The 13,551-nt window shown below is 42.0% G+C and overlaps 1 protein-coding gene across 1 annotated transcript in view; it reads right to left on the bottom strand.

Annotated features, from left to right (window-relative positions):
- LOC134872125 (ephrin type-B receptor 4a-like) overlaps positions 1–11,593 on the bottom strand; it is a 33,554-nt gene extending 21,961 nt beyond the window's left edge. Inside the window, exon 1 of the mRNA XM_063895276.1 lies at positions 10,685–11,593. Coding sequence (XP_063751346.1) covers positions 10,685–10,763 — 79 coding nt within the window. The 5' untranslated portion in view covers positions 10,764–11,593. The remainder of the gene's footprint in view (positions 1–10,684) is intronic.
- Between the last annotated feature and the right edge of the window lie 1,958 nt (positions 11,594–13,551).

The following is a 13,551-nucleotide window of genomic DNA, read 5'->3' as shown; positions in this document are numbered from 1 at the left end:
CATAAATAACTATTTCTTATACAAATCCTTCATTTTGGTCCCTTTCTCTTCATATTAACATAGGGAGATGATGCCAAGGGAGGCCAATATTCACACATGGCTAACTTTAGGTAACATTAATGAGGTTGTCTGTATTAACATTAGTTTGATGGATTACTGCTGCTACTAGAAAAGTCAGTGGTGTTTGTTTGGTTTGTTGGAGTACTCAAACAATCTTCCCTGAAGATGATCACATTAATTACACGATCCGAGTGATCGTCCTCCAGGTATTATTGAGTACACATTACAGAACATAACTCTGGTTAATCTATAATAATGCTAATTTTGGACGTCCTTGGCACTCAGGTTATCTTCTATAGAGTACGCGAAGAATGCAAATGGAAAACTGATTTCCCCTCAGAAGCTCTGCAGCGTTGGTTGGGTGTTTGCACGTGAACATAACAACTTATGCTCCGTTTGTCTGTCTCTGACCGAGTTGTGTCTACTGAGATTAGACCTCGGTTTCCTGTAGTTCCTGTCCCCTTCCTGTCTCCTGGTTTGGTTGGGGGACGGCCTGCCAACAAGCACATCAGTCACATGCACACTGTTTAACCCCTTGTTTCCTGCATAACAAAAGCCTCCTGCTGACCTGCTGATGAGCTCAGCTACTTTAACTGTGTGCCATGAAGTAGTGAGATGAAAGGAGCGAAAGTCCGACGAGAAAAAGGTGTTAATGTTTGACACGGTTTTCTTTCTTGTCTGAATGGATGCATATCAATACGTGTTGTGGTTGGTCTCTTTCCCAGGACAGGATGTGACCCAGCTAGGGAGGGAGTTTATTTTGGACAGAAACCAAAGATGTGACACTGCTGAGAGTGAAACTGACTGACCCAAAGCACTCAGGATTAAGTACAACTCATCACAGACTCACTGGACACAGATTTCCCCAATCCGTCTCGGAGCTCTTCATAATTAATTCACTACAGCACTGAGACTCTTTTGAGTTAGTCGTTTTCAAGCCGAACATATGTTCCGATCCCTAGGCTAATCACCTTTTATAATTGTAACTCAGCGTTAAATATGAATACATCTGTGAATCACAACGGAGGAAAGGATTTCACAACAAGCTTCTCTCCAGTGTTGGAACACAAAACAAATGTTGATTAATGCAGGCGAGTACCCAACGGTACATCTACGATTCATTGCCGTTCCCTTTTGATTAAATGCGGTAAAGTGGAAGGGAAAACAGTTGCATTATTCAAGCGACACAAGTTCAAAGCGAATATTTAGTTTAATCACACCGGTATCAAAAGTTTTGACCCTTGCATGAAATTATGTACGAAGGTTAAGAGCATATGAGACAATGACTCGGTGCTGTGGCTTTTTATATCACTGCCGAGGAGTAATGAGGTTTGACCCACAGTGTCAGCTGCTGAACACTGTGTGCATCTTGGACTCAAACAGCTTCTCTCCCTCGGACAAACAGAATCCACCACATAGCTGAGAGGCCACAGATACTCCCAAAGAGACGACGGCAGATGAAAAATGAACATTATATTCAGGGAGGTGACATCGATGACTGGTTGAAAATAGATGAGAGTGTAATTATAGAAAGTGTTTTCTGTTGGACATCTGCTCAGCAGGAACTGACGAATATTGGCAAGAAGGAGCGAAAGCAATAGATTTTACCATTTATTTAACAACAGGAAGAAGGAGAAAAGCTGTACTCCTGTTTAATTGTGAATCCTTCAGTTGTAAGTAGACGCCTTTAAGAACTCCGAACCATAAACACATAATTCGATGCATCTCTCATACAGCGCGATTGATTCATTTTCCTTGCTTTACAGCACATTGCAGCTACTTTAGAATATTGATCTGCCACTGAGTGAATTCACCTCCCGCTACTTCCAATTATCGGCACCACTTTCCCAATCCCCCTTCAAAAATAACCCGACTCTGAAAAAGTGAAAGGCTTCTTGAGAACATTGTTGGAGGCTACACCAACTCCCTGGTGGCTTCCTGATACAGAATCCTATAAGGAGGGGGAGGAGGAATGAATTACAAAGGGAAAGTTTAAAAGACTTTTTATCAACTGAAAGTATTTTAAGCAGGGTATAGCACACTTTTTAAGACCTCTGCTTTCCCCCAAGATATGCTGTCTTAAAATAATGGATATATAAAGAGACAACATCGGAGATAATGCAGACCAAGAGTCCGAAACCCAATCCTATTTACTATTGTGTTCGATTGTCTCCTCCAATTTTAAAATCATAAACTGATCTATTTATCGACTAATTGCAGCATCTATCCACAATTCTTTTTAAACTCTCTTTCCTTCTGGTCTCATCCTTCTGTCTTTTAAACCAATTATTTTCCTCTTCCCTGTATTCATTATTTTTTTCCCTTTTGATAATTATAAAGATCCTCTTGCTTCACCCGTAAAACGTATTCAACATTTTTTCCTGTTTATGTGTCTAGTTCTCTTACATGCCGCTGTAGCTACGTAGGAGGAGAAAAGATCCTTGAAAAGTGGGTCACGTATTGATTGGAGTACCAGACACATCTATATTCATCATCATCTGGCTAGAAATTAATCTACTGGAGTCTGACAGAATTAAGGGGAATGTATACCTTCCTTCTACAACGTACCTTAAAACATATGAAAACACTATTTCTGTTTGTCAAAAACTGTATAATTACTCAAAAAATATGATGCCGAATAGAGCGTCAGACGGCAGAGACAGCTTTGTTTTACGGTGCTCAGAATAAATAGGGGATGGATGTCCAGTCGGTCTGGCGGTGGACGAGCGGCAGGCAGCAGGCTTACACTGAAACTGTGATTTTTGAATTAGATTGCTTCTTTTACTGTCCTTTTTTCTGTAGAGGCAGTAAAGAAACCGTAACTCTGGATTTATTTGTTGTTTGAGGTGCGATATATGACTCAGCAGCTTTAAGACGTGAAGAAACTACTATTTTCTGCTTCGCTCGAATGCCTTAGTTTTGGCGGAAAGTGGGCGGGCCCTTTAATTTGACAGGAAGTGACGTTATGATATTTTTTTCTAGAAAACCCCCAGCATACTCATCTAATTAGAAAATATCTTTAAAATCAGGCAACTCATTCACTGAAAGACATATTAAGTGAAAGGGAAATACCGTACAACTAAGATAGAAAACTAACATAGAAAGCTGTCTTTTTCCCCGCAGCACCAAGACCCTCTTCAACAGAACTCAGGTCTGATAGCTTTACTCAGACACTTGGCTGCTCTCTGCCTGGGAGCTATCATACATCATCACGCTGCACTCTGAACTGCTCCTCACTTTACAAACCAACTCGCCTCAAGTTGCAATCCCCTCTAAAGAAGTCTTGAAGGAAGCTGAGGGTGTGTGAAGCCGGAGCACAAGCGCCATGAGAAAGTGCAGCTTATGTGCTTGTTTTCTAACACTTTCTCAATCTTTCAGGAGGATATTCATTGTCCGGTCTTCTCCGGTCCGCAGGGAGGCCTGAGGTCAAAGATTAGAACCCCTGCAGGGCGGACACCTTTGACACACGCAGCGCTGAAATCTGGGATGATCTTCCTTACCAGCAGGAGACTCTGCCACCCCCATGTTTACTGTGTCTTCTAATTATCGCACCAGATAGTTGGCCAGAAAATTACCCGTAAAGAGTCCTTTCTAGCACGTCTTGTGGCACTTCATCACGAACAGGAAAGACTGGGATCAATTCCAAAACGTAGTAATGTGTGTTCACATACAGGCTTGTAATTATATATTATGGTATAGAGTTGCAGCAGTAAAATTGACTCCTATTTGTTAGAGACAGAAAAAGCTAGAATTGTGAACTTTTAAAATATATGACAGGTGACCTATCTCATTTCAATACCAGCTTGATGAAAAACTCACACAGCTCTATCTATCACCGCGACGTATTTAACAGACTCTCAATGAGCCCCAAAAATGTCTACTGCTGTACTTATAACAGTGTGTTATCAAAGCCTTTACTGACGCAGAATCTACAATTCATTTTTTGGGGGGATAAAAAAAAGGAATCTTTCAGCAGAAAACGCACACACACAGCTCTCAGTGACTAATCTGCAGTGGGTGGTGGACAGCTTGAAGCTAACAGTGCAGACTCCAGCTAAATAAACCATCTAAAGATTGACACATCTAAGTAGAGATACAAGAAAACAGACTCTCCGCGAGAATTTTCACTTTTACATATTCAAACATCAACAGACGAGAGCTAATTGTGTTCATCAGTCTGTGCGGCGCTCCTCCATTTCCTGCAACTGGCTGTTTGCGACATTGACCGATATACCTAAAATAAAGAGGAACTCCTCTCTACGGCTGTGAAAGAGCATCGTTTTCCTCCATCTGGCAAGCTAGGTTATAAGCAAGGAGGTGAATTCAGTAGGTTCCACACTGAATTTCAAACCACACTTTAGTCCAGTCTCTGAGAAACGCACTAAAGTCAACAATATAATGATGCTCCTTCAAAGTGATTGGACAGAGTTGATCAGCAATCAGTAATCATTGAAGAAATGGTGACGGAAAGAAGATTGTGTGAGCCTTATATAGATACCAAGCTGCCAAAAAAAAGAAGGTGTTTAACACTTCTGTAGGTGACCTGACCCACTCCTATGTGGAGCATGACTCCCCTTAAAGCTGAGAGCTGTGTGCAGGCAGTAGGAGGGCAGCTAGCGCACAGGAATGTCTCTGCTATGCCACTGGTTGAGAGCGGGATATGAAAGCAGGCCCTGGGAGACATTCAGAGGAGTGTGCACGCATGAAGGTGGAGGCAAAACAGTCACGAGGGTCTTGAGGTCGATGTCGAAACCAAGTGAATTGAATTTTAACTTAAAACGGGCATATCAAACACCAAATGTAGGTCAACCTATGATGCAGGGACGAAAATATCCCAGACTCAAAAAATCGAATCGAGGCCTCTGATGGCGCATGCTTCAAACTGAGAATTTTTTAACATTTAGGTTGCTTTTTCATAATCAGTCCTTGCACATCCAGCCTCCGACGGTTCGCCGCTGGCCCTGTGTTGCTTTTTCTCCTCTTGAAGATTTCATTCTAATTCTGAATGTAACGACAAAAAAAAAACAGCACAAGACAACAATGGCGCGTGGAAACGCTTCACTAAAGATGTTCAGCCGCACAATGCCCAGTGTTCCTCTGTGATTGGCGTGCAAGATAAATGAGAAAGATGGTCCGGCGATAAATAGCTCCTTCTCATTTGTTGTCTCCTAATTAAAGGCCTTTTTAATCCCTTTCTTATAATCACATATTCATCCCATCGCATAAATCTCGCATATCTGGCCCCAGGTGTGTCTGATTACTGAATGCAAATAGGCAATACACATACTTTGCTCATTATGCAGTGTGCCGGCGTGCACACACTTGTACCCTCCTCGCCCTCTCGGCACTTGCTCATTCTATTTCGTCGACTCACGCCGGTCTCCCCATCTCTCCTTGACTCACTTCAAAGAGAGCCCCCATCCCTCTGAAAGTGCCATTCTCCTTGGTGCTTATGGCTGATAGGCTGTGGCCTCATTCCCTCTCTGCTGCAGCCTGTCCCCATTGTGTCCCACTCTCAGAGAGGAGCGTGTGGGTGGAGGACAGACTGGCTCTCCAAAGTGAAAGCCTGACATGGATGTATGGGCTCGGGTTGAATCCTCTCACCGAGCTAAAATATCATCTACCTGCAATTCCCCGGCTGCCATATGCATCCTTCACAGCGAGAGGGGAGGAGGGGGGTGAGTGAGAAAAAGACACGGACTGAGGGTACTTGTGGCACTCGGATGCCTGTTTAACTCTTGAGGAAGCTAATCATGGGATTGAGGTAGTGAGGACGATGGGCTACAGGCTTTCAGAGAGGGGGGGAGGTTGCTTTAAATGCAAATCCCTTTCTTATAAAAATCGGTTCCGTTTAAAAGGATTTCTGGGAAACGATCCACATTTCCACGGCAGGGGAGACAGTCAGCAAGAGAAAAACAGCATAGCACCAGTCAAACATCAAGGAGACAGAGGACGTGGAAAGAGTAGCAAAAGAAAAGGCTACATGTCTGTGAAAGAAGGGATTGAGGCTCAAGGAAGGCCTCTCAGATAAAAACATCCTTTCTGCGTTCGAGTTTTAAGTTAGATTGAGAAGCATTATGCTATTCATCATGCTAGTTATGTCACGGAGGGATTAGGAGGCGAAAGAATAAACAGATTGTGTAGGAAATGCAAGATTATTTTAGTTTTTAGTGGGTTGATGTCGATCTCTCCTTCCACATAAGAGCGGTTACGTAAATATGATCCTTCAGTGTTTAAATTCCCTGTAAAGAAGCATGCTTTATGGTGAGTGTTGCAGTATTTTTTCCTCACTGCTTCCATCCGACCAATCAACAGCACTTGGCGACAATTTCGGTGAGCCTGTGCTAGTGGGGAAATGTGTCAACCCACTCACATTGCTGAAGGGAAATTCATCTGCTTTTATGATTCTTTCTCCCCATCAAATATGTATGGAGATATTGTTTTTAATTTACAATATGTTTTAAAGCATGCAACTCTAATGGATGTGTGAATTTATCACTCCGTTATCTCATTACTCCCACTTGGCCCCAGGCACATCTCCTGAGTGAGCTCAGTGCTCAGGATGAAGGCAGCACGTGTCATTTTCAAGTGCAGAACAAAAGATATTAACGTCACTTTTTTTTAGGTTCGCTTCGGATTGGGAGAAGGTGAAATGGAACAAACCCCTACTGTGTGTAAAAGTTTGCCACAGACAGTATGACACCCCTCTATCCATCATCAGAGGCTAAAAAGTGCTGTCAGTGTTTTTCACCCCATCAACGAGTCAGGGTTCTGCTAAACAAATCACACTGGCAGCTGCACTCTCTTGTTGCATGCTATTTGAAAAGATGATTTGTAAATGGAGGGAGGTAACAGCTGCAGTAACATATTGCAGTAGCAGGAGATTTCCAATATATAGAAAGATGAATTTACAATGCTGTAAAAACAGCACTCAGTACAAGCCTCCAGGCCAAAAATAATCAATTTCGCTAAAGAGACAGCGCCTTTACTTGACAGCGATGTTCCGCAGACACTCATACATCAAGCTACTTCTCCAACTCAACTGATGAGTCAAGTTGAATGAAACACAAATAATATGTAGCATGTAGACATGGTGCATTTCAACTAAGGTGTTTTTTTTTGCTATTTCCACTAAGAAAAACTACAGAGTGGAATAGAAAAGTGATTGCAATATTGCCAGAAAGGTTTGCATGCTTGGTTGAGAAGGAGGAAGTGGTGTTTCAATAACAACAGGATTTCAATAAACTACAAATGAAACATACTTAGAAATTAAATCTTGACATATAGAAAGTGTTTGACTTATGCGCCACAGAAGCTTCAGTTAAACCGAAGTTACGAAAATGGCGGCATACGAAAACATCGGATCGTTTTTGGAGCAATTAAGAGACAGTTAGCTTCTGAAAACCTGTTTCTGTTGTCTGAGCTTTGACTGATTGGTTGCATCTTATTCAAAGATAATTTACTTGCAGTGATGTACGCTGAGGCAGTTCTTTATTATTTGCCACACAGAAGTGGATGAAAATGTATATTAATTCTAATAAGCCTTTTTTATTTTCAGGGTGTATTCAAGGTTAAGATTTGGATAGAAATTGAACCATAGATATTCAGAGTGACTGTCTTAAAAGCTGTTCCACTTCAGATGATCACACAGGGTATTCAATAGCTCTAAAAAATGTCTTTGGGTGCTGGAAATTAGACAGGAGGGGGGGGACACGTTGCCCACTAGGGTGGAAAATTGTCCTCTAAGTTTAGATGAGAGCCGACAAGTTTTGCATCACTACTGAAAAGGATGTTAATATCAGTAGTAAAGACTGCAGTGCTTTTGTCACTGGCTGCATCATGCCATCGGTAAGAGAGCAAAACTGTATGTGCTAGGAATAATGAGGGGCCGGGAGGAAAACAAAATGGGTACTTTACAGGTTGAGCTTGCGAGTGGGAGGATAAGAAACATTTATAGCTTACATCTGTAATGTCAGAAAATGTGTTTTCAAATGGCAATTGGACTACATTAGTGAGATGTAATACTGGATAAAAGCTTATGCCTTTTTCCAGATTAAAGCATTGGTTTCACTTTTCTGTTCATGATAGGTCTACATTTTTAATTCCAGGGCGAAGCAGAGCAAAAAGTGTTTGTTTTTCCTGTCTGTGGCGAAGATGTGTGTGCATCCTCATTTCTAATTTCCACCCAAAGCATGTTATTAATTTCCAGCCAACGTAATTATCTGATCAAGGAGGTCTGTGTTTTAATCTTCACAGAGACAGAAGGATAAGAAATCCAGGCGCTGAACGAGCAAGTGGTGTGTGTAAGTGAGTCATTTATCCTTTGGTTGGAAAAGGAGGAGAGATTTGGCAGCTGTAAGCTTCATCTACCCTCCCATCAGTTCATTACTGAATTCCCTACTAGGTGGAGAATAAGGGAGAGGATGATCCAGAGTGTGCTGGCAGAGGAACGGGCCATTACGCAAGACATGGAAACCAGACATCTTGTTCACACTTGGCAAGACGCAGATGTTCTGGAGCCTGTCTCCAAAGGAGCAACGACCCCTCAGCTCCCGTCTACATGTCTATCCTCAGCATGGAGCATGTGCTGCACAGGAAAAAGCATCTCCAGAAACAGAGGAATGGGAGCCATCTTAACAGAGACTTTTCTTGATTTAAAAAAAAGGGGACATGTTTGAGGATTCTGCCACCAAAAACTTGCTAAGGAGTTTGCATCACATTCTTAAATCTAAGGCTAAGCATCTCTTTTGTCCCAAGAGAAAAGACATGGGCGAAAGACTCAGAGTGGAGTCAGAAGAAGGGCCCCTGCTGTGGGTCTTGCAGCCCTGCCTGAAGAAGAAGCTTCAGTTCCTTTAATGGTCTTATCCCTGGCTCCCAGAGAAGTTAAAATAAATGTTTAATGCCTGAGAAATTCCAAAACTTCCCTCTTGAAATACAGAGTCAACAAAGTTTTTCCCGCAAGAATTCAGACTCTCAGTAACTGCGGTAACTTAACATCTCCAACACCCTCCAAGCAGAGGCATTTAGTACCAGCGGATACATGACGTTCAGACTCAAGGCAGAAGCAGCTGACAGATTCATGTTCCTGCCACAGAGTATGTGAAATCATGCATGTTCATGGTGTTCCTGTTTACAGCAACTATTGATTGGTATGAGAATACTGGGGGAATAGTCTCATTGTTAAAGAGCCCATTGTTTTCTTGGGGAATTTATTTTTCTAGTCACAGAACACCTACCTCCTGAAGCAGTACATGTTGGACACAAGCCAGAGAAATGGCTTTTTTTGACAATGTTTTGAGTCGAATGTGTATGTGTTAAGTCTTGGTTTTTTTACAATGTGATGCTAACAAGTGAAGGAGATCTAAAAAAAAATCCTACAATGTCACCTTTAGCAGCTGTGTGTAAGCCTCAAACAGTGGGGACCAAGAATAGCATGATGGAGAATAAAGAGTAGACTTAACAGGGGCACAATAGCATCAAGCCTACACAGCAGTAAGGTGCTTTTAAAAAGCCTACTGTTCAACAGCTCTTCAAGAAACCCAGTTGTGGTCCTTTGATCCGCAGTAAAACAATGGCCTATTATTTCCAAATGCCATTTTCTGTCACAGGTTTTACAGAAAGTTGTCTCTGTCAGTAGTGTTCTTAACTAAGGCAAATTAGTTCACTCCACAGCACTGACATCTTCCCATTAATGTTGCGAAAAGTCAGAGACATGACAGAGGATTGAAATAAAATAAACACCCAGGCCTTCTAGTTGATACTTATTAGTCACTGGGACTCATTCTTCCACCCTGCATTAAGCCAATTATCCAGACACCGGCCCTGTTGTTATGCTGATGATGTTGAGCTTTACCCGCCTGTGAAAGCAGACAATTTTGAAAGCAGCATTTTCTTTAACATTATGACAGCTAATTTCAGACTGTCTTATTCTTCACTCGCGGGCTCACAAAGCTGATCCGGGACAAATTGCCTGTGAATGTCATGCCTGCTGCCAGAAAAGAATACACATTAAATCATGATCTAGATACACGTATTTGATTCAAAGTGTTTGATGGGGGTTTTTTTCTTCCTAAAAGCTAAATGTGTCACATAGATCTCTACATCAAACCACATAAAATCACATCAAGCCAGATGCACTGAATGTTGTATTCATTTAAGGGTGAGTTTAATCCTTTGATGACTCTAAAAGGGAAAACTAATAGTGACTACGTCTAAAAAAAATTCAATTCCCGAATATAGCAGCACTGTTTTTGTTATTTCTTTGGCAACAAGGGTGGAAGAAACATATGCCTAGATCCAGAAGAAGAAATGGAAAACAATCATAACTGTATCAGCACTTGCATGATGACATTACTATTGGGATTAAACTATGCCTGTTATATGAAGTACTTTTAATCAGTGAGGTTGCAGCCACATCCTGCCATGATATTTCTAGGATTACCCCCCTGAGATTTAGGTAATGTTCCTGCGTACCCTTGCATGGAACACACTACTACACATTTTTGTGGTTTTCCTGCACTCCCTTAAAGTGGGGTTCAGGATGTAACACCAATTGGACATCTCAGCCATGTAACCACAGAAAACAAGTCCAGGCAGCATTCAAAAAGAGAAACTGGAGACTCACCTTCCTCTGCAGAAGCCAGGAGAAACCATTCCAGGAAGATGCACCCCAGCAGGACAATTCTCGTGTATGTCAGCTCCATAGTGTTGGTACCAAGTAGGAAAACAATAAGCGATTTCTGTTTTGCCTTGGATTAAAAATCAAGCGGCACTGGCAGCTCGGCGGTGCTCTCACCGACCGCAAACCGGTCCGCATTTAAAGTGGACCTCAGTTCAGGGAGCCTCTCACACGGTGGTCAAAACACTGCAGTGAAGATACACTTTGGCTAAGAGCGGTTTCAGTATAATGTGAGTTAAAGCACGTTTTTCCCCCCGTGTACAGCTCTGCAAATAGCAAATGGACTGCCTGAAAACTTCTGTGGATTGTCCAACTTTGTGTTGTGGGGAAAACAACAGTCAGAAATAAGCGTCAGTGTGGCAGCTCAGTCGTCTGTCAGCACAGGGGGTGCATGGTCCAAACTTGTTGTGTCATCGGCTTTAAAAAGCTCTTTGTGCTCCACACGACTTCTTCCAAATTTCACGATGACCGAGCAGGCTGAACCGCAACCAGGGTACACTCACTGCATCTGTGTTAGGGGCAGAAATACTCGTGTTTATCAGTCGCTTCGTACCTTCTTCCACATGTTGTAGTCATGTTCTGGAAACAATCCACCAAAGTATGTTTTTTCCACCACAGTATTTGGGCTGCGGGTTGGGAAATCCACGAAAGGTGGTGGGGATACCGCGCGATACGTCTAGTCTGGCCCAGATAAAAAGGCAAAAAAAGACTGAAACTAGAGCAAAATGTCTAATCTTTTCTCCGGATGTGTCAGCAAGCTGGATGAGCAGCGGAGAGTAAAAGTTGTGGGAGCAAAAGTAGCGTGTCGGGCTGACTACTGTCCGATGGTCACCGAGGACTTCATCTCCGCATCAAACCCAGAGACCAATGGCACCAGCAAGCTCCGCCCACTACTGTTTCCATAGCAGCAGAGTCATGAGAACGTGATAAGATACACGATTTCCGGAAGGCTCTTTCAAAATAAAATCCCTATGACATCTTTAAATTCTTTATATATAATAAAGGATTTGAAGATGTTGTTCTCCAAGATTGTGACTGTTGGCTTTGCATACCAGCACTATGTCTACAGGTCTGATAGGTTTGCTTTTTTTTTTTACATTATCTTTTTCATAATTGTATTTTTTCATGTATTTTTTTTTATGCTCTTAAACCTTTCATTTATTTTCCTGTATACACCAAAACACTAAGGCAAATCCCATGTAGTGAAATATTTTTGGCAATAAACCTCATCCTGAATGCTTGGGGGTTTGAGTATTGCTCAGGGGAACTTCATTAATATATACACGATCCACACTTTCAAGACTACATCACACAAACATACAATTTATGCAAACATTATATAAACAGCTCATATGTTGCAACACAGCTTGGAACTATAAATACTCTAGTCTCTTGACACTGTCTTTTTCCGCCCATGTGCTTGTCGTAGACTGTAGATTATAAAGGTGCTTGTTCATGCTGTTGCTGATTGTTGCACACACATTCCAGGTGAATATGGGAGCTCCACCGGGGCATATCTGCTTCTGATATTGTTCATGCTAGGACCTATGTATAGCAATTTATCCTATAACCAGATTACCTGAGCAAGCCAGCCCTCTCTGTCCTTCTCACTGTCTCCAATTCAGTGACAACCGACCCAACTGGGGGTCTCATGTTTCTTTCCAGACGTAGAATGGTTCAGGTTGGCTCTAAGCCTTTATTTTGACAACATATGTTCAAGACTTCCGGTACTTCTGAGTCTCTTGATTGCAAAACAACAATTAGATCCGTCCTATCCACAAGTACTGGCATGTTGTAAACTGTCCTCTGTGGATGAGACGTTCAGGTAGGTGGTGGTGGAACAATTAGCTCAGGCACAGTCTGTTGGCACGATATTAGCACGAACTTGGCCCGATCCAAGCCCAGTTATGGAAAAAAAAACAATCAGATGGTGTACTTATTCATTAAGCTGATCAAAATAAAAAAACATCTTTACTGAAATGTGTTTGGTGTAACATGAAGTGAATCAAGTAAACCCTGCAGGGCTGATAACTTCTGGCACTCTGGAGTTAAACATGTGGTCTCAAGTTGAGGTAAAATATTACATTACATGTCACTTATTAGACACTTTTATCAAAAGCGACTTACATACCCTCAATAATGTGATCAATTCCCACAAGAAGCAATTTGGGGTGAAGTGTCTTGCCCAGGGACTGCAGTAGGGATGAAGCCAGTGACCCCGTAATCCGAAGATCAGCACAGACCCACACAACCCACTGTGCCACAGCATCCTCTGATAAGCTGAACTCTGTTAAATCCTCATAAACCAATTTAGTAAATCACCTGACTCATGATGCTTCCACATGTTGCCTTTGGCAGATAAGACTTGTTTTCTTGCGGTGTCATGAAATGATATAGATGTTGCATAATTAGCTTTTCCAGCATTAGAAATGAACTATCAAGCATTTGTGCCACTTCACTGTTTTAATAGCATCTATCTCAGATGTCCATATTTTCTCAATGAACCATCTGAATAAAGTATTATTTAATGAGAACCATAACATTACCGATTCATTGCCTCAGTGTCGCAGCAAAGCCTTTTTTCTTATTTAATTAATGGGGGTTCTCCTCGTGGGGAACAGAATCGAGGCACTTTTTGAAGACGGTCTGGGAGAGACAGCTGCATAAATAAGAGAAAATGCAGATTCTAGAGTCTAAATGACAAAATGTAAATAAGCCATTAGCAATTCAAGCTCACTAACAAGGCCATACCAGTGTTTGATTTTTGCAAGGCAGGGCGGGTGTTTCTTGTTCGCTGGGTTCAACTTGTGTTG

The sequence above is a fragment of the Eleginops maclovinus genome, chromosome 11 (genome assembly GCF_036324505.1).
Source record: "Eleginops maclovinus isolate JMC-PN-2008 ecotype Puerto Natales chromosome 11, JC_Emac_rtc_rv5, whole genome shotgun sequence".
NCBI lineage: Eukaryota > Metazoa > Chordata > Actinopteri > Perciformes > Eleginopidae > Eleginops > Eleginops maclovinus.
This window is presented reverse-complemented; position numbering and strand designations above follow the sequence as displayed.